The 19,024-nt window shown below is 39.7% G+C and overlaps 2 protein-coding genes across 18 annotated transcripts in view; one reads left to right on the top strand and one right to left on the bottom strand.

Moving 5' to 3' along the window:
- The window catches only part of PAM (peptidylglycine alpha-amidating monooxygenase), a 125,205-nt gene that overhangs the window by 93,793 nt on the left and 12,388 nt on the right, over positions 1 to 19,024 (top strand). For all 16 annotated transcript variants that reach the window (XM_083464441.1, XM_083464437.1, XM_083464448.1 and 13 more), the window contains 6 exons: positions 3,445 to 3,574; positions 8,564 to 8,680; positions 11,006 to 11,078; positions 11,449 to 11,659; positions 12,292 to 12,492; positions 15,921 to 16,039. In XM_083464441.1, coding sequence (XP_083320567.1) covers positions 3,445 to 3,574; positions 8,564 to 8,680; positions 11,006 to 11,078; positions 11,449 to 11,659; positions 12,292 to 12,492; positions 15,921 to 16,039 — 851 coding nt within the window. The remainder of the gene's footprint in view (positions 1 to 3,444; positions 3,575 to 8,563; positions 8,681 to 11,005; positions 11,079 to 11,448; positions 11,660 to 12,291; positions 12,493 to 15,920; positions 16,040 to 19,024) is intronic.
- The window catches only part of GIN1 (gypsy retrotransposon integrase 1), a 44,790-nt gene continuing 39,048 nt past the window's right edge, over positions 13,283 to 19,024 (bottom strand). For both annotated transcript variants that reach the window (XR_014516826.1, XM_083464574.1), the window contains one exon: positions 13,283 to 16,453. The gene's annotated coding sequence lies outside the window, so the exon portion shown is untranslated. The remainder of the gene's footprint in view (positions 16,454 to 19,024) is intronic.

Raw genomic sequence — 19,024 nt, 5'->3', positions numbered from 1 at the left:
GTGACAGATTTATTTGATGCATTATTGTATTTCATACTTTATTTCTAAAAGAAAAGACTAATTTAGCATCAGAAGTTTTATTTTTGGTATATAAACAGAAAACCTGAGCTGGAATTATTTGTTACATTTTTCTAAACTGAGTAATCCAACTTGAACATGGTAAATTCAATTATTTGACTTTGTTTTTCTTACTGTGCAGCTGGCTTTATTACACACTCTCCTGTGAGGGTAGTTATGCCCTCTGTATTTTTCAGCTTGAATGCCTTGTTGACTAGTAACAATATGTTATGTGCATTTATATTATATTTTCCATTGTGTTTCTCTCTTTCTAAATATGAAACATTATAGTTACTTCTTAAGTAATTTTCTAGAAACATAGAACTGGGATAGGCAATGATGGCATGGAAATAACTACTCATGCGGTAGTTGTATGAGTCATGCAACATCAGTGGAAGGAATTTAATGACATTGCAGCTCTTCTTTCCTAATAATAAGATTTGTACTGATTCTTTCCCTTCCCCCAAATAAGGGACAAAGAGCCGCAATTCATGCAAATACTTTTGTCCAAGGATATGCTGTTTGTATAAGTAGACCCCCCTTATGAGCATTTATTTGGCAATTGCAATGGCTCAATTCAGACATCATACCTAATAACAGTTTGTACTAACCATAGCTGAAAACCCAAACCATGGTTCAGAACTGTTTGTCTGCACCAGCTCTGCCATTTTCATACCGCTCATCTTAACACATTCACTCTGTGTTGTAACAACTTATGAAGACAGAGAGGTGGGTGTAATTGTGATTTATCGATTCAGACACCATGCCAAGCACACAGCTTGCAAACCATTATGAAACCATGATTTCTTAGTTTTTCAGCCAGAAAATCAGAATATGGTTTTCCAATTCATGCATTGTGCCAAACTATAGCTTAAGCTTTTTAAACCATGGTTTGGCATAACGTCTTGAGTCGAGCCAATATCTGTGTTGTCTTTTTTAGTTTGAGAGAATTCCAGCCAAGATTCATGGCACAGGACAGTGACACTTGCCAAATGTATTGTTCCTTACAGCTTTAAATGATTCACAATCTTCCTGGTTCTGATTTTCTATTTGAAACTTTAGTGTGGAATTCTTCCTGTTAACCTGGTGTTAATGTAGGCTGTTTTAAATGACCACCAAACCTTTGGTACACTGTGGAAGTTTAATAAGGTATCTGTGAAATTGCTTGCCTGTTTTTGCTGCTGTTGACAGAGGAGAAAAGAGGGGCAGTGCTTTTGACTGCAAATTTCTACATGCTTATCTGAGAATAAGTCCCATTGAATTCAGTGGGGCTGACCTCTGGGTTAATAGGCATAGGACTGTGCAGACAATTCTTATTTACTATGGGCTGTTTTCTCTGTTCTACCAACAAGCAGCCAACAAAATACTTGATAAATATAATTTAAGCCACAGTGGGTATGTTCCACTTCCACTATCAGAGACAGTATGCCTCTGAATACCAGTTGCTTGGAACTGCAGTTGGCCAGAGTGCTGTTGTGCCCGTGTCCTGCTTGCAAGCTCCCCACAGGTATCTGCTGGCCACTGAGAGAACAGGGTGCTAGACTAGATGGGCCATTAGCCTGTTCTTGCAGGAAAAGTGGTTTTCAGATTTAATTATGCTGGTGAATGCTAGTGGAGTGAACAAAATACTGGCTTTTCTGTCGTAGTATTGAAGAATGCTGATTACAGTAAGATATCTCCTCTGTGTGTTTGGAGAGGGGAATATTTCATTGGAAGCTATAAAAGCAATATTTGTGCTAGGACTATTAGAGTAATTCCATAATAGATTTTGCTTTTGGTTTAGAATGTTTTTTCCTTACTTATGATTATCATCAATCCACCTATCTATTATTTATACCTTTTGCTGTACAAATCCACAGGGCTGAGCAGTAAAGGGTTTGTCAAATAATACAGGACTAGAGTTGTGCAAAAAGAAAAAGAAAAACCCTAAGAATTATACAGTATTTAGAAGCTTTATGCAAATTTATATGAAATTATGGCAATTCAAATCAGCTTAATTGTCTAGGTTGACAGACTAGATTCTTTATTAGCCGTTATCACCCCACAAATATAGTGCGAAATGATATATTTTTTGAAAGGTATATATGACAAATGGTGTTAATACTATGAATATGCTGAGGTCTCTTGTGTGTGTTTTTCCCCCACCTCTCAGAGAGAATATGGCCAGACTAGATACTCAACAGTAAACAATTACAAAGATGATTTATGCTAAATTTGCCTACTTGGCAATAACCCATTCAAATCAGTGGGACTTACTTCCAAGTAAACATTCATAGATCACGTGTTTGGTGTTTGGTCCTTACAGTAATCCTACATTTTATTGGAACTGTATGTCCCAAAAGTAACAGCTTCAAGCAAGTCAGTAATTTAAAATCTCTTACAGTATCCTAAAATATCCTGCGTTAGGCAAATCCTAAAGTTGCTTGGAGTTTCATTAAGTAAATAAAAAAAGTGACAACGATGACTACTACTACTGCTAATAATAATAATAATAATAATAATAATAATAATTGTGCATAAATAGAAGTGGGCCACTGCACTCACTTCTGACTACATGCTTGGAATTGGCTTGTAGGTTACATAATATTAAATGCATGTAAATATATGTTTTATAAAGCACCTGCTGTTTACCAGGTGTTGTACACAGATTAAAGACAAGACACACTATTACAATCAAAAATAGATTATACAAAAGGGAAAGGGTATGGGGGGGAGAGAAAAGCAGAAAACTCAAGCACTAATTATTAAAATTGCAAAGTTCTTATAATGCCCTACATGGACTGAGTTCAGGGGCAGGAGGCGCCAAGTGACAGCTGATCATTCAGCCAAGCTCATGAAATAGCCTTTCTTGGTCCACCTCTCACTCTGCTTCAGCCAGGAGTATTATAAATGACAAATTTGAAGGTTGGAAATACTGCTATTCATAGCATAAACCACAAAACAGGAGCTTCTGTATTGGAAGCTACATGCACGCTTCTAAAGGGAGAAAGTGTTTCATAAATATATTTTTTTCTAAGGCTTCTTTTTTGTACAGTTGTACCTTGGATCCCAAACACCTTGGTACTCGGACATTTTGGCTCCCAAACGCCGCAAACCCAGAAGTGACTGTTCCAGTTTGCGAATGTTCTTTGGAACCCGAACGTCCAACGTGGCTTCTGCGGCTTCCAATTGGCTGCAGGAGCTTCCTGCAGCCAATCAGAAGCCGCACTTTGGTTTCCAAACGTTTTGGAAGTTGAACGGACTGTATTGTTATAGGAAAACATTGTAACTATTATATTGCATGCAAATATGTTGCTTGGAGCTTGTTTGATTCTATCTTTAGCCATTGAATTATTTACTTACCTAATATTTTTATATCAACGTGTAAACCTTATTCTCCTTTTCCAGATTTAAACATAGAAGAAGTAGTTGATTGGCCTGGAATAAACCTCAAACTCGGGCAGGTTTCTGGGCTGGCCTTGGATTCTAACAGTAACCTGGTCATCTTCCACAGGGGCGATCATGTATGGGATGCAAAGTAAGCAAGCACTCGTAAGCCTAAAAGTATATGTTCTTCAGTGCCTCTGTATGTGTCTCTTATCTCCCCACTCTGTACTGGCTTCCTCTGTGAGGCAAGCAAGATAGCAGTTTTTCCATATAGGCTGGACGATAGTGTTTTGCACGTGGGACGCGGATGGCACTGTGGTCTAAACCACTGAGCCTCTTGGGCTTGCCAATTGGAAGGTCGCAGTTCAAATCCCCATGACGGGATGAGCTCCCGTTGCTCTGTCCCAGCTCCTGGCAACCTAGCAAATCGAAAGCACGCCAGTGCAAGTAGATAAATAGGTATCGCTGAGGTGGGAAGGTAAACAGTGTTTCTGTGTGCTCTGGTTTCCGTCACGGTGTTCCGTTGCGCCAGAAGTGGTTTAGTCATGCTGACCCCATGACCCGGAATGCTAACTGTGGACAAACGCCGGCTCCTGAAAGCGAGATGAGCACCACAACACCATAGTCACCTTTGACTGGACTTAACCGTCCAGGGGTCCTTTACCTAGTGTTTTGCATTTCCTGGTTGATTTTAAATTGTATATCAGTAAACTAATTCCAAACTAAGCCTGGTCATTCCTTATGGCTTTAATATAATGAAGAACCATGCAAAAGTTGCTCCAGGAACCTGTGTGTTTGGTATAAGGGTGATTTGACTCAAGGTTACAAGCCTGCCCTAGCGTCTCCAAGAATGGAGGAGTGGCCATTTATCCTAGATTCTCTAAGCTAGAATCCTAGCGGGTAGTATTCAGCTGTTTTACCCAAAGCAGAACCATTGAAATGAATGGACCTAGCTTAGTCACATTCATTCATTTCAGCGGGTCTATCCTTAGAGATATTTAGTTGAATACTACTCTACTAGTGTAACTTGGTATTGGTAGCAACTGGATGGGACTTATTTAGCCTGCAGTCTCCCATCTTGGAGCCAACCTCCTGACTACAATATCCCATCTATTTTTGCTCATCCCGTTACTTTCTTCATGTACCATCTTGCCTGATGAAGAGTTCTGAAAGTTGAAAGTTTGCCACAATTTTTATTTCCTTGCTTATAAAACATTTATACTGCTTTATGTAATAAAACTCTAAACAGTTTACACAGAAAACAATAAAAAGCAACATCGATATCAGTTCGTATAAAATGACAAACAGTAGCATCCCTAAAAACTAAGGCAAAAACTTTATATCACAGATAAAACTGAGCAGTGTACAAAACAATTTTAAATAGATAGAATTAAAATGAATTACTTGAGGGAATACAATTTGTGGAGATTTGGTTGGTCCTAATAATGGTATAGCTCAAGTGTGAATTTTGGAGTTTTCCCCCATTATTAACCCTTATGGGTACCTTTGCTTTATTTGATATTTAAGTTACTGAAGAAAATTTGAATAAGGCATCTGCATACAAGTACACATTCTAATAACAGGAAGCTTTTAGAATCAGGAAAATGTTAATTATTTAAAGGAGCGGATTTCACCAAATATTTCCTTTTATTTTGTGATAATAGGCCTCTATTATCAAGCTTGCCTAAATATATGCACATAACCATAAAATTAATGCAAAGTTATTAATTGGGTGTAATGTTCTTTACCAATCATAAATGTGCTCAATTATCAGCCTTAGGAACTCTCTTCATTCTTTCTGGTTGATTGCTTCCCCATCATACAACAAGGAAAGAGGCAAACAAATTATCAGGGCTTCAGGCACTGCACAGAATGCTAGCAATGTATTAATAATACATGCACATAAAAGCTGCATATCCCTACAAGCAAATGCAGCAGACTTCTTGGGAACTTTAGGCAGTTTAATCTTGTGCTGTAGAACACTTAAGTGCAAGATCTAGAGATGTGTGTCTGTTTCCTGTACTCCCCCAGCTTTCCCAAATTTGCAGAGAACTTGAGGTTTGGCAGAAGGGGTGCATAAATCACCATCTTTGAGTATGTATGATTTTTTTTTGGATGGTCTCTGCTTGGGTGGTGAAGAAGCAGATTCAAGGGAGTTATGCCAAATAACTCTGGCAGGTGTTCAGATGTCTCAAGTCTGCTTTTAGTCTGGAAATTACCTTTGCATTTATGTTATCTATCTTGAAAACCATCTGGAAGCTTTGTTCTTGCAAGTTCCAGTGTAAGATTTGGATTTCCCCTTATTGAATACAATGTCTCTTGAACTTCTCTATGGTTCTTTTAACACATGATGCTAAGCCAAAACATGGCCAAGTGTGAGCTCACGTGTGTGGGTTCTTGGAGCAAAAATCGCAGCCACTTGCTGCCCTTCCTGGAGCTAAGACATGGTTTGGCTTAGCATTAAACTGTGAGTCTAGGTTTGGACATATCTCACCCCAAACAAACCCCAAGCCGTCAGCCAACCTTTCCTTTCCTCACCCACCCCATTCCAGAGAGGTATCAGCTCTTCAAAATATATGCTAATATTGTTAATCGGTTCACACACAGCTTCAGTAGACTTAGATCTAGGAGTCTTGAGATTTGTTCCTGTCTTTGCCATGGTCTCATCATTCTTATTCCCAGGCCTCATTCCTTAGAAAGGAATAGTAAAAATGGGAATGTGGCCTGGCTCCTATGGGAGAGAGAGAAAGAGGAATTGCAAAACCTTCAAAAGAAGTAGTAGCTTGATTGTATGTAAAAACTGCCATAGGTCAGTACTTAAGGACCTTATGGGTTTATATGAATATGATAGTCATCAAAGAAGATGAGTTTATTATCATTTAATTGCCACTTACTGCTTACTCCTGCCTACTGCTTCATTTCTTCATGGGAAATAGCTATATTTTTAAGAGCCTACCATGCTAGGGAAATAAGAATGCAGAGCATAAGCAATGAATATTGCAGCACTTTATAATCTTCTTTAAATCTGCATTGTTGGATATCCTTTGTTGTGTGTGAATACTCAGGTTTTGGATATTTGAAAGTAATCCTGAAAACTGCTATTAAATCACAGGAGTAGTTCCTAAAGCATATTATTCAAGAAACCAATCCAACAGTAGTCTAACTTTTTAAGATGCACCTACTACTGTTGCTCACCCTTGTGGTCATTCCCAATGTCCATTGCTGGTGGCCTGACCATGAAATCACAAGACTCCAAAACAGGGGTCAGCAAACTTTTTCAGCAGGGGAGTCCACTGTCCCTCAGACCTTGTGGGGGGCCAGACTATATTTTGAAAATAAAATAAAAATGAATGAATTCCTATGCCCCACAAATAACCCAGAGATGCATTTTAAATAAAAGCACATATTCTACTCATGTAAAATTATCGTTGTTAGCCGCCCTGAGCCTGGCTTCGGCTGGGGAGGGCGGGATATAAATAATTTATTATTATTATTATTATTAAAAACACCAGGCAGGCCCTACAAATAACCCAGAGATGCATTTTAAATAAAAGGGCACATTCTACTCATGTAAAACCACGCTGATTCCTGGACTGTCCGCAGGCCGGATTGAGAAGGTGATTGGGCCAGATCCGGGCCCCGGGCCCTAGTTTGCCTACCCATGTTTGTGCAAAACAATCACTTGTTGTTTTTAACTGCACTTCTGTGCAGTATTAATAAATGGTAACTGTTCTGGAAAGCCTGTGGTTACAAAAAACCAGATAAAAGGTATTTGCAACAATATTCACTAAGTGCATGATGGATATTTTTAATTAAAAAGTGCTGCAGATTTCATGTGCAAATAATTTTAATAAAGAAATCAATGTACTAATCAATGAAGTACAACCAGTTGCGTGGCCTGCCACTTTTCATAATTGAAAGCTATAGCATAAATATTTTATGCGGGGTTTATTCTTTTTGTTGTTGCAGTGTACAGGGTTAATAATTTGGTTTGCAGACTCATCTAAAGTCATAAAGCATGACTCCTGTTTTTAAAAAATCAATCCCTATAAGCACTTAGAAGCCAGTTAAATAAATAAACGTGCAGAAAAAATATATAGCTCCCAGATTTTGGATGAGAATTGAATTACAATTTTACATGTAATTAGATTAAATGCTATTTACTTTCATGGGCATAGTCAGTTAACACTGTTTCAATCAATGCTAAGCACTTATGCTGGAATGCTTATAAAGGCTTCTTGCACTGATGGAGAAGTATAGCTAATAATTTCTCATTGGGATAACAGTATGAGTGCCTTATACTTATGTAAATGGCTCACAATGAGCCTACTGTGAATTTCAAAATTATTGATACTTTAATTCTCTGTGTAAAATAGACTGCGGGGGGGGGGGGGAACGACGACAAAAACTCGAGCTCATTTTGTCTGTATAAAATAATCAAGTACAGCGGCAGTGGCAGACCACTCTCCCTTCCCTTGCATTTTTCCTCCTTCCAACATACACACCTGATTTCGGTGGTGGCATCTGCAGTGGTTTGCTTATTTATTTTAAAGCCAGGTATATATAAGCAGCAGTGCTTAGAGAGATCACTGAGAGTGGGGATATTCTCCCAAGTGCTCAGGAAGCATTAAATTTCCCCAAATTTGGTCTTAGGAAACACTGGAGCATATAGGAACACTTCCTGTTTCATGAGCACCTTAGATCTGCAGCCTGCTCTGGAGCCACTCAGAGCTCACTATTATCCAATCTTACAACATCTTTCCTGTTCCTACTTGCTATGTTAATGGTGCACTTGAGGCTGCAGCAGTGAACTCATGTGAGCATACCTCCTGGAAATGAAATGCACAGTCCAGAAGAAGAGGCCGTGTGCAGTAAGATTCTTGCTTCTTTGTTTGGGAAAGGAGGAGAAGGAGGGAAAACCTCCTTTAATGTGCTACACCCTGCGGGAATTGCTGTTTCTTTGTTTTTAGATAGCAAGCTATATTATTAAGACACACATATGGTATGGCAATGTGTGTGCGCCTGTGTGAGTGGAGAACCCACATTTGTGCCATACCTGTTACTGGCATCCATCCAAAGATTCTGAAAACGTCTGATTGATTACCTTGTATATTGATCAGTTTTTTTCTTTTCTCTGTAGTTCATTTGACAGTGGATACATTTATCAACAAAAAGGACTTGGGCCCATTAAAGAGAGCACTATTCTTGTACTAGATCCCAATAGTTCAGCAGTTCTTCATTCCACGGGAAGAAATCTGTAAGTCTTTCTTACTTTTTAAATTCTTATGTTTGCCTTCCTTGTGCTGAATAAGTTCCTCACTTCACTGCAATCTATATCTATCTCTATCTCTATCTCATCTATATCTATCTATATCTATATCTATATCTATATCTATATCTATATCTATATCTATATCTATATCTATATCTATATCTATATCTCTACTGTTTTCAAACATTATAAACTTTCCCAGTGTCTGGAAATAATTTATGCCCCTTCCTATCTGCTCACTGTTTAATGACCCAAATGAACCCAACTCAGATAGAAAGCAAATATTCTGTCCTCAAGAGGCAGAAAGACCAAAAAGGTGTGTTGTGCTTTCCTATTAGAATGGCAGGATAAATGGGAGAAAATAATACCTGCCCCAAGCTGGAAAGTAAGATACTAAACACTACTCTCTGGTTTGGCTATAAAGTGTTTGTATGTATAGTTCTGCTTTTATCATGAAATGAAGCGTGGGATTGAAACCCTCCCAACATTCTGTTGCTTGAAGACCCTTTTCCATAGCTGCTTTACTTCTGGTAACATAAAAGCAGTAGAGCATGGGGCTCTCGCCAACCCCACCCCATCTCATGGTCTCATTTATAGATAAATGTTGATGCAGTCCCCACTTTGTAGCCAGACTAGTGAGTGCATATTTAGTAGACACTTGATCCAAGTTATCCTTCCTTGGGCAAATGCAGATACATCTAACTAAGGTTGGTGTCTCAAAACTAGCCTTAACTGCATTTTTAGCCATTTTGGCATTACAGCAAAAATAGTGCCATATTTTCCATGGAATAACTGTGGACATGTAGGTGGCATTTATCTTCTGGAGCCGGATAGTCTTGGTGTTTGCCACTTTTGTTTAATCTTTCTAAGTGTGTGCTTGCATGTGTGGATTTTGAGTGCTTCTCATCTGCAGAAAAGCATTTTTGAAAAGTCTTGAGGGGTGCTGCCTGCTGAGCAACTAATATGAAATGTACTTGGATAGGAATAATTTGTTGGGATGAGGAGCTTGAGATGTGTCACTAAGTTCCTCCTCTGTGTGTCAAAAAGGGTCTCAGAATATCAGATCCTCTGCTTCATTATTATTTTTACTATTTATAAACAAGCATATTATAATAAAGATAGAATTATTGGTATGCAATAGAATGCCAAAGAAAACTGAGCTTTGAACCTACATGGTGCAAACATGGAGATTTTCCTGTCTCCCTTCCTGCTCTTCCCAAAGAAGCCTTTTTGAAGAGTTAACAGCACAGAATACATACAGTTGGAAATGATCCCAAATTTAGCAAAACAACCTTGAGAAAAGGCTACCCTTCACTGGCAGCACACTCCATTTTCTGTTCAGTTCTGGGGAGAAGCAGGAAAGTCTGACCCCTCATGAGCCACACAAAATGTGCCACCAGTCTGTATGTTATCTAAGTGTATATGTAGTATCAATTTTCTGCAAAGTTTGGGTAATATGCCTATTAATGTTAATATGCTGTTTACCTTAACTATGAAACTATGATGCTATGCGAAACTGCTTTTCCTTACTAACATTTCAACCTTGATTGTATTTGAGACCCACGTCTTTCCTCCCAGCAAAGTAACATATAAAATGACCACTAAACCTGAAAATAATGCCCAGACGAGATTATATCACTCATCACAAATTACACGGCACATTAAATCCATTAGGTGCCCAAGGCGCCCACGCAGCCATGGTCGTCACTGTCATTAGAATGGCTGTGAATGTACTGAGGTGTTGTATTTTCCTGAGTCCAGTACTTATGTTTTACTCTTAAAAAATTTGATACCCCCAAACAACAGCGCTACCATGTGGGAAGATGCATGGTATGGAATACAAATACAAAATCGGCACACAATAAAATCTTTAAAAAAGAACTTATTCTTTCCTTTAAGGACACAACAGTGGCTTTTAAAAATTTGGACCAGGAAACATTGGACAGGGGGATCGAAAGCCGTCTGTCTCTTCCCATGTTCATGTCGAGGGCTCTTCACTCCTCAACGGGAGAAGAGAACAAAATTTAGAGTGTGTACACACAAACAACAACATGGAGTATTTCAAAACTGGCCACTGGGTGAAGGTTAGGATGAAAGTCAATAGTAGCACCAAATTAAACCATTTACTCAGGAATGACAGGATAATGCAGCCCGAAAAATAACAGGCATTCAGGGTTCCAGTAAATTCGGATAAGAAGATTTCCTTTATATAAACATCAATCCAGGTGTTTGTATGGTGACTAAACAGAACAAATTATCCTACCTTGTTTCCCTGTTGCTTAATGTAGTTTTCCTTTATTTTGTTTTCAGGTTTTATTTACCACATGGCTTGAGCATAGATCATAATGGTAACTATTGGGTGACAGATGTAGCTCTTCATCAGGTATGCACAACTAGCTTCCAGAACTACCGTACTAACTGTGTGACTCTGAATTTAGCTAGCTTCTCTTGTTAACAACTTGACAGCATGATTCTTCTCAGACTTGGAGGGATATTTGCCAAATGTTCAACTGCTTCATTTAGCACAACGGCCATGGATTGACATGCAGAAACGCTACTGAATTAACGTTGTTACATGCCTGATGATGGATTTCTTTATTGGGTTCATGAATATTAATGTATACGCTACTGTTCTCTGGAGAAAGACATTTTCTAGAGGACAGGCCTACGATGTAATCTGCAGCGGGTTGTGCAGGTCTACCTATAATATATGATTAAATGACATGGAACTTTTTGCCCTTTTATATTGCTAGGTATTCAAACTGGCATCGAATGGTGCAGAATCTCCTCTGTTGTCTTTCGGGAGGGCTTTCCAACCTGGGAGCGACAAAAACCACTTCTGCCAACCCACGGATGTGGCAGTAGATCCAGTTACTGGCAATATTTACGTATCCGATGGCTACTGCAATAGTCGTATTGTCCAGTTCTCTCCAAATGGAATGTTTGTCATGCAGTGGGGAGAAGGTACTGAATAGGAAGCTGTTGATTCAATTAGTAAACCCACTCTTTCCCTATATAGCTTATGGTGCCACACAAATGACACCGCCTAGAAGTTTGGGTACACCTTAAGTCTCTATGAAAACAATTAGACTTAAGTGCCTATGAATGTGCCTAATGTTACCGTGTACAGTGGTACCTTGGTTCTCGAAATTAATCTGTTCCGGGAGTCCTTTCGACTCCCAGAACCAAGCTTCCGATTGGCTTCAGGAGCTTCCTGCACTCAATCAGAAGTTACGTTGGACGTTTGGCTTCCAAAAAATGTTCGCAAACCAGAACTCTCACTTCCAGGTTTGTGGCATTTGGGAGCTGATTTGTTTGGCTATGTTTGACTACCAAGGTACCACTGTACATCTATTTAGCTTCTTGTGGAGAAATTTCAAAGTCCTCCTCTTACCAGGTTTTGTTGCATGAAATTCAGTTATTAACACCCGGCATTGTGAATAGGATGCTTAATGCTTTCAGTGCACAGTTTGAAATCTAATATGTTTGGACGATAAACCATTTCAGTGTACAGTTTCTTGTTAGCTTAAAATATCAGGATTTCTCATTGTAAGTAGTGAGCAGTTGGACTTTAACCGGATGTTTTCTCCTTTCAGAGAGTTCTCTTGGACAAACTAAACCTGGCCAGTTCAGCATCCCCCACAGCTTAACACTGGTGTCTGATTTTGGTCAACTCTGTGTAGCTGACAGAGAAAATGGTCGGATCCAGTGTTTTAAGCCAGAAACAGGAGAATTTATTAAAGAAATCAGGCACCCACTGTTTGGAAGAGAAGTATTTGCAGTTTCATATGCCCCAGGTAATAACTTAAAAAACAACAGCACCTAATGTCATGTATAATAGACCTGCTTTTTTTCCTTAAGTGATAGTAGAAGTAGTATTCTTAACGTAGCATATTATTAAAATAATAAATGTACTTAATTTGAAGGATTGAAAGTTCCACCAGCTCCTTTTTAAGCCTCTGTGGCAATCTTTTTGTGGTCCCAGGCTGCAATTTGAAAGCAGCAGTTATCTAACTTGACCACGGTTTTATAAAAACTGGAGCTAGGGTAGGAAACTTGAGCCTTCTCAAGTTTAAATACTTTTCTCAGGTTTAATTACAGAAATGTCTTAGCCTACTTGTACAATAGAAATCCACTTGCACACCGCAAGTTCCAGTTTCTTTCCCCTCCTTCCAGTCCATGTCTACCCTTAGAGAAGATTTTGGGGGTGTGCAAGAGGGATAGTTTTAGACGTTTTAAAATTATATTGTTTTAAGATCTGTTTTCCACCCTGGGCTCCTTTGGGAGGAAGAGCGGGATATAAATTGAATAAACAGTGGTGCTGGTGGTCATGGTAATGTTTGTATATGCCCACTCATGCTATGTTTGATCTCACCGTTTTTATATGAGATTTTTAAACCTGTTCTCTGTCTCACTATCATAAACGGTAATAGCTGCCAATATCTAAATGTTAAAGGCAGAAATAAATGTGCCTCCTCTGAGACAAATGTTTTTTAAATACATACCACCTTCTTCATCGGCGGCTGCAGATTCAAAAGCTATTTCAAGTGTCATTAGAGAGAACACAAAAATATTTCTACACCAGTAGAGGAAGAAATTAGAAATTTTAACATGAGAAAAGAATGCTGGGTATTAAACCTCTTAATTAAAAATTGAAGCATAAAGGAAGAGATAAAATTAAAAGGGCAAATATTACAATACAAAAGTACAATATTGTTTAGATAATATTCGGTACTGAAAAGTTTGCAATAATTTAATGAGCAGTGTGAACATAATTGTAGTATTTGAGGAGAGGAACAGAAATATACACTAAAACTGTTTTTTTTAGAATCATATTTCAGCTTTGTACATATGTTCTGTTGCATCTTGTTCAGCCATACTGCATTGCTAAATTTCCCCGAAAAGAGAAACCTGCTAGCAAACCATTCACTGTGGGAAAGGGGTACCCCAAAATTTATTCACAGAGGAAGCTCAGTGTGACTTGGAAATGTCATGATTTGCACTCTTCACACCTTTTTCTACTTCAAAATGTGTCTATAGGGCAAATAACTGCTTTGAGATGTGTTTTGGATCAGACCTACTGTGTGGGAACAAAGAATTAGATCCTGTTCCCCCAGAGTATCGCCCCTCCTCTAAATGGGTCTCCCTTCCCACAGCTGCTGTTTGTACTAGGAAAGGATGCTGGGAATTCCGTGACAGGTGTAGTTGGTCTCTGTAGTTTGTAACAGAGAAAAGCACTCCTGTCCTGGAGCCGGTTTTCAGCCCAGAAGACTGTAATTACAAGACTGTCATTGCGTACGAAAACAGAATAGAGTCTGCCTAAATATGCCAGTAATGGCAATGTTTTCTCTTTAGGGATAACTTTTTCAATTCAGGAAAATATCTCTGTTGGAGAGGCAAGTAGAAATCTAGTAATTAGAAGATAGCTGTAAATGAATGTTCAAAGGTGTGAAAAGGCTAGGAACAAGAGTCACAGCTTCTGGTACATTACACAAAATACATTACAGACAGGTGGGCCCATATAAGTCCTTGTTCACAAATCATGTATAACTAAACCATAGTCTAAAATTGTTGTTGTTGTTGCTTTAATGGACTTATTTGTTGCACACCACAAAAAGGTTGAAAGCCAAAAAGGCACAGTATGTAAAGCAATACATTTCAGTAAAACCATTCTGATAACAAATTCAGAGAAAAAACAGCGAAAACATCAGCAGAAGGAATATATCATCAAATGCCTAGAAAAATATATGGTTTACAATAGTTTATTGTGCCATATAAACCTAAAGATAGAAAACTAAAACAAGAACATTAGCAAGTGAACGTCTTGGTTATTGTAAGATACACTAGAGAGAAATGATAACTACTGAATGTCTGGAAGAATCTGTAACAAGTCTTTAAATATATACCCATAGTTTTTTTTGGACTGATCTTTAAAAAATGGCCTATCAATCATTTTACTGGAAAAATGCACTGTGATCATTCTGGTCCTCTTAATGTTCAGTGGTGTGTCTTTAATTATTATGGCTCAAACTCAGGTCATGTCTGCATAGGCTCTCTGGTGCCCTGCTTGGAGCAGGAGAAGTGGTTTCTTGTGCTCCTATTTTTAGTGCTGAAAACTTTTAAAGGCTGGCTGCCCAAATACCATGACTATACTAGATATGGATTATGGCTTGGATCCTCAGTAGCGTAACTGGGCAAGATAACTTTTCAATCCACTTATATAAGGCACCTCTGATTTTTTGTGTCCCCCCCCCCCCCGCCCGCTCTCAGCAGTTCTCTGCACCCCATCATTCACACTTACTGTGTGTTCCCCAACCTCATACAGTCGTACCTCAGAAGTCGAACAGAATCCATTCCAGAAGTCCGTTCAACTTCCAAAACGTTTGGAAACCAAGGCACTGCTTCCTATTGGCTGCAGGAAGCTCTTGCAGCCAATCAGAAGCCGTGGAAGCTGCGTCAGACATTTGTGTTCCAAAGAATGTTCGCAAACTGGAACACTCACTTCCGTGTTTGCGGTGTTCTGGAGCCAAAACGTTTGACTTGCAAGGAGTTCGGGATTCAAGGTACGACTGTATAGAGCAAAGTTCTTCAACCTCGACCCTCCAGATGTTTTGAGACTACAATTCCCATCATCCCTGACCACTGGTCCTGCTAGCTAGGGATCATGGGAGTTGGAGGCCAAAAACATCTGGAGGGCCGAGGTTGAGGAAGCCTGGTATAGAGAGTATTGAAGGGAGTGCAGAGGGCTGGAGAGGGAAGGAGGAAACAGGAAAGTTGCCTTGCAGAAATTCTCTTCTCATGCTATTTATGACCCGTAGCAAAGTGACTGACGGGTGGGGTATATATTTGAATAATGATCAATGAAAATATTCCAAGAGTCAGCTTAAAAGACAAGAGAGAGTCTGGAGTGCTAACTTCATTTGATTTCTCATGCATTTATTTTTCATTATATTTCCCTTTTCCCAATTGATTCTAATTCAGAGGACTGCCAGTTGCTTCCTAGCAGTCATGGCTGAAAAGTTGCATCTGTTGTTTTGGGGAATCTTGAGTCCATCCTCACTATTAGAATGACTATTTCCAAAGTCTACATGAGCTGCTGCATGCTTGCAAATAAATCACTAACTGGCTCTTTGAGTCAGCATTGTTGTGCTTTAGACTGGGTTGTACTAAAAAGGAAGACTATAAGCCCCAAACAGATCACGGGAGAACAAATGTGTCTTTGCAGGTGGTCTGCTGTTTGCAGTTAATGGAAAGCCGTACCCTGGAGACACGATGCCCGTGCAAGCATTCGTGATGAACTTTTCAACTGGAGAAATCATTGACACTTTCATTCCACTTAGAAAGGTAACACGTCGTGAAGCATCACTTGGTTTTATTAAAAATGCATGAACACTCGTTTCTTTTTCTCCCCCTTCCACGTCTTATGTGCATTTCAGACTTCTAGCATGATTTTTTTTTGCAAATTACCTAGCAGGTGGAACTAAATTATTCTTCCTAGTTAAATTTTGGATGTTGTGTTGTAAAGCTGTAGTTAATGATCTGTCTCCTAAAAAAGATAGTTTAGGATCCTGATGCCTGGATCAGAGAAGCACCTACCAGCTTATTCACTGGCCATTGACAGTGAGTTCAAGGACATCACCGCCTGGTTTGGAAGTGATGCTAAGCTATACCTATTGTGCCACAGGAACAAGCCTCAGACTTGCACGCTCTTCCTTCCTCCTCCTCCTCCTGTGCTGCAGCTACTTGCTGGCTTTGACTCTGAAATAAGATGTGCATATGGGTGAATTAAATACTGACCTTGCCATGAGTGTTGCCTCTCACCTAAGCTTGAGGCAAGCCACCTTCTCGTAAAGCTCTGCATGAACTTTCATGCAATCTATCATGCATTGCCTTACTAATTAAAAGAGAAGGAGGGGGATTTTCTAAAGGGCAAGACGGATGGGGATGAGGACAAAAGCTTATTGGTGACCACAGGAGGGGACGGGAGCCATGTCTGGCTGGCTTGTATTTTGAATATGCAGTGGAAATGTAAATATGGATTGAATTTACTTGCACTCTTCATGATCACCAGCAATATGTTTAATCTATGTGGATCTTGCTTCCTCAGAAAATAGTGGTAGCCAACAATAAAACAGCACTGGGGCAGTGGGGGCGAGGAAGCATACTAGTATTGTATCTTTTCCCCTTAATCATTATGTTGTAAATGATCAGTTTAACCTAAGCCATTAGTTACATAAGATGCTTCCTGAAATATGCAGAACTGGATTTGGTCACAGCTGGGATACTGGGCTAATTACAAAATTACACCGAAAGGGCTTCAATTCTAAGTGAGCAATAAAACGAACAAGCCCCAATTGCAAAGCAAGTTGAGAGCATTCTTGGTTGCTGAGTAAGAAGGCTGGTCCTTTTCAGATTTTCTTAGTGATCTCTGTTGCTTTGGAATTTGAAATTTCCATGAAATGAATCTGAAAGAGAGTGAATTTAAGCTGCCTGCTGACAAAGGGCCTACATTAATAGGAACCAGTGTCTGTTGAGGGATCAATAAGCTTCTGTGGTCAGAGAGATGAGAAGGGTTTCTAAAAGGGGAGGAAACTTTAAAGTAAGAGAATGCCCCGAGAGAGAGAGAGAGAAAGAAAAGCCATCTGTGTGAGAGTTTCACTCCTGGGTCCCAGTTCTGCTTTGCAAGGCTAGCAGAGCATTCATGAAAGTATTTGGAAACTTGAGTTTTACATCATGCTGCTGGATCTTGTTTTGTGTTTGAGTTGATCTTATCACTGTGTTGTTGTTGATTTTTAGTTTTTTTAATATTGTGTAATGTCACCCCGAGGGTTTAGACTGAGTTGAAAAACAGTATAAAAACTGATTAATAAGAAGAATAGCTGAATTCTAGTTGAAATTGGTTCTCAAGTAGCCCTCTACTAAAGAAGTAAATCTGCAAAATACCACTGTGAACCAAGCTGAAATGATTTCCCCCTCCTTTATTTTCCACAAGGCAAGCTAGCTTTAAATTGTGCCACACACAGTTTCTAACTCAGAAGTTACTTGGCACACAGCGGCTTATTGCTTCATATGAAAAGTCCTTTTATTTAATTAGGCTGGAGTCAAAAATAGACAGGGTTGAAATATGATTTGTTCAGCCACATAAAAGAAAGAGATTCCACTAGACTGGGGCCAAGTCACTGCATTATTATTTGTTTTCCCTTTCCCATTTCTTTCCACTTCTAAGTTGTCTGAAACTGCCACCATGCATGTGATGTCAGCATGCCACTGGATTAAAATTAATTAGTACTCTGGGATAGCTGTCTAATTTGAAAACTTAAAGCCAATGTCAGATTGGCTTTGAATAAATTCCCTCCCAACCCCCGCAGCATTTTAATTTCTGGTTATCTAGAATGGGAATCAGCATTGCTTATTAAAATCTACATTTGATCAGTTTTAAAGTAAAGATGCAGGCTCCAGTATAATCTAAGATACTTCCCAGTGTTGTGTGTCCTTTCTACTAGTGGCTGGTGTTATCCCTGCTAGGCACAGAGAGAGTTGGTGCAGGGAGAGATTTTATTGTTGAGAAATGGGGAACATGAGCTCTCCATATGTTGTTCAACTCCAATTCGCATCAGTCACTGCCAGATTAGCCAGTGGGCAGGGATGATTATTATTTGGAGTCCAGGTTCACGGGTGGCGCTGTGGGTTAAACCACAGAGCCTAGGACTTGCCGATCAGAAGGTCGGTGGTTTGAATCTCCACGACGGGGTAAGCTCCCGTTGCTTGGTCCCAGCTCCTGCCAACCTAGCAGTTTGAAAGCACATCAACATGCAAGTAGATAAAGAGGTACCGCGAGGGCGGGAAGGTAAACGGCGTTTCCATGCGTGGCTCTGATTCGCCAGAAGCGGCTTAGTCATGCTGACCACATGACCCGGAAGCTGTACACCGGCTCCCTCAGCCATTAAAGCGAGATGAGCGCTGCAACCCCAGAGTGGGTCACAACTGGACCTAATGGTCAGGGGTCCCTTTACCTTTAACTTTAACATCTGGTGAACCACAGGTTCCCCATCACTGGTCTGTATGAACAGGGCCAGCCCACCATGAGGCAAGGTGAGGCAACTGCCTCAGGCAGCAGGGTCCACAGGGGCAGCAGATCCCATGGTTCATCTTACTTTCCTCATTGTTCCTGTTGTAGATCTTCAGTGGCGGGGAAGGGGTCCGCCTCTGTGCTGAAATGTCTTGGGCTTGCCCTGTATACTGATTATCATTTTAGTGTTTATGTAGCACTTCTTACATGCAGTAATCTTAAGCATCATGATTAGCTTACCAGAGATTGACAGGGCAAAA

Source organism: Podarcis liolepis, assembly GCF_965112155.1.
Source record: "Podarcis liolepis genome assembly, chromosome: 11".
Taxonomy (NCBI): Eukaryota; Metazoa; Chordata; class Lepidosauria; order Squamata; family Lacertidae; genus Podarcis; species Podarcis liolepis.
Note: the sequence above shows the minus strand (reverse complement) of the source record. Positions and strands in the feature narration are given on the sequence as shown.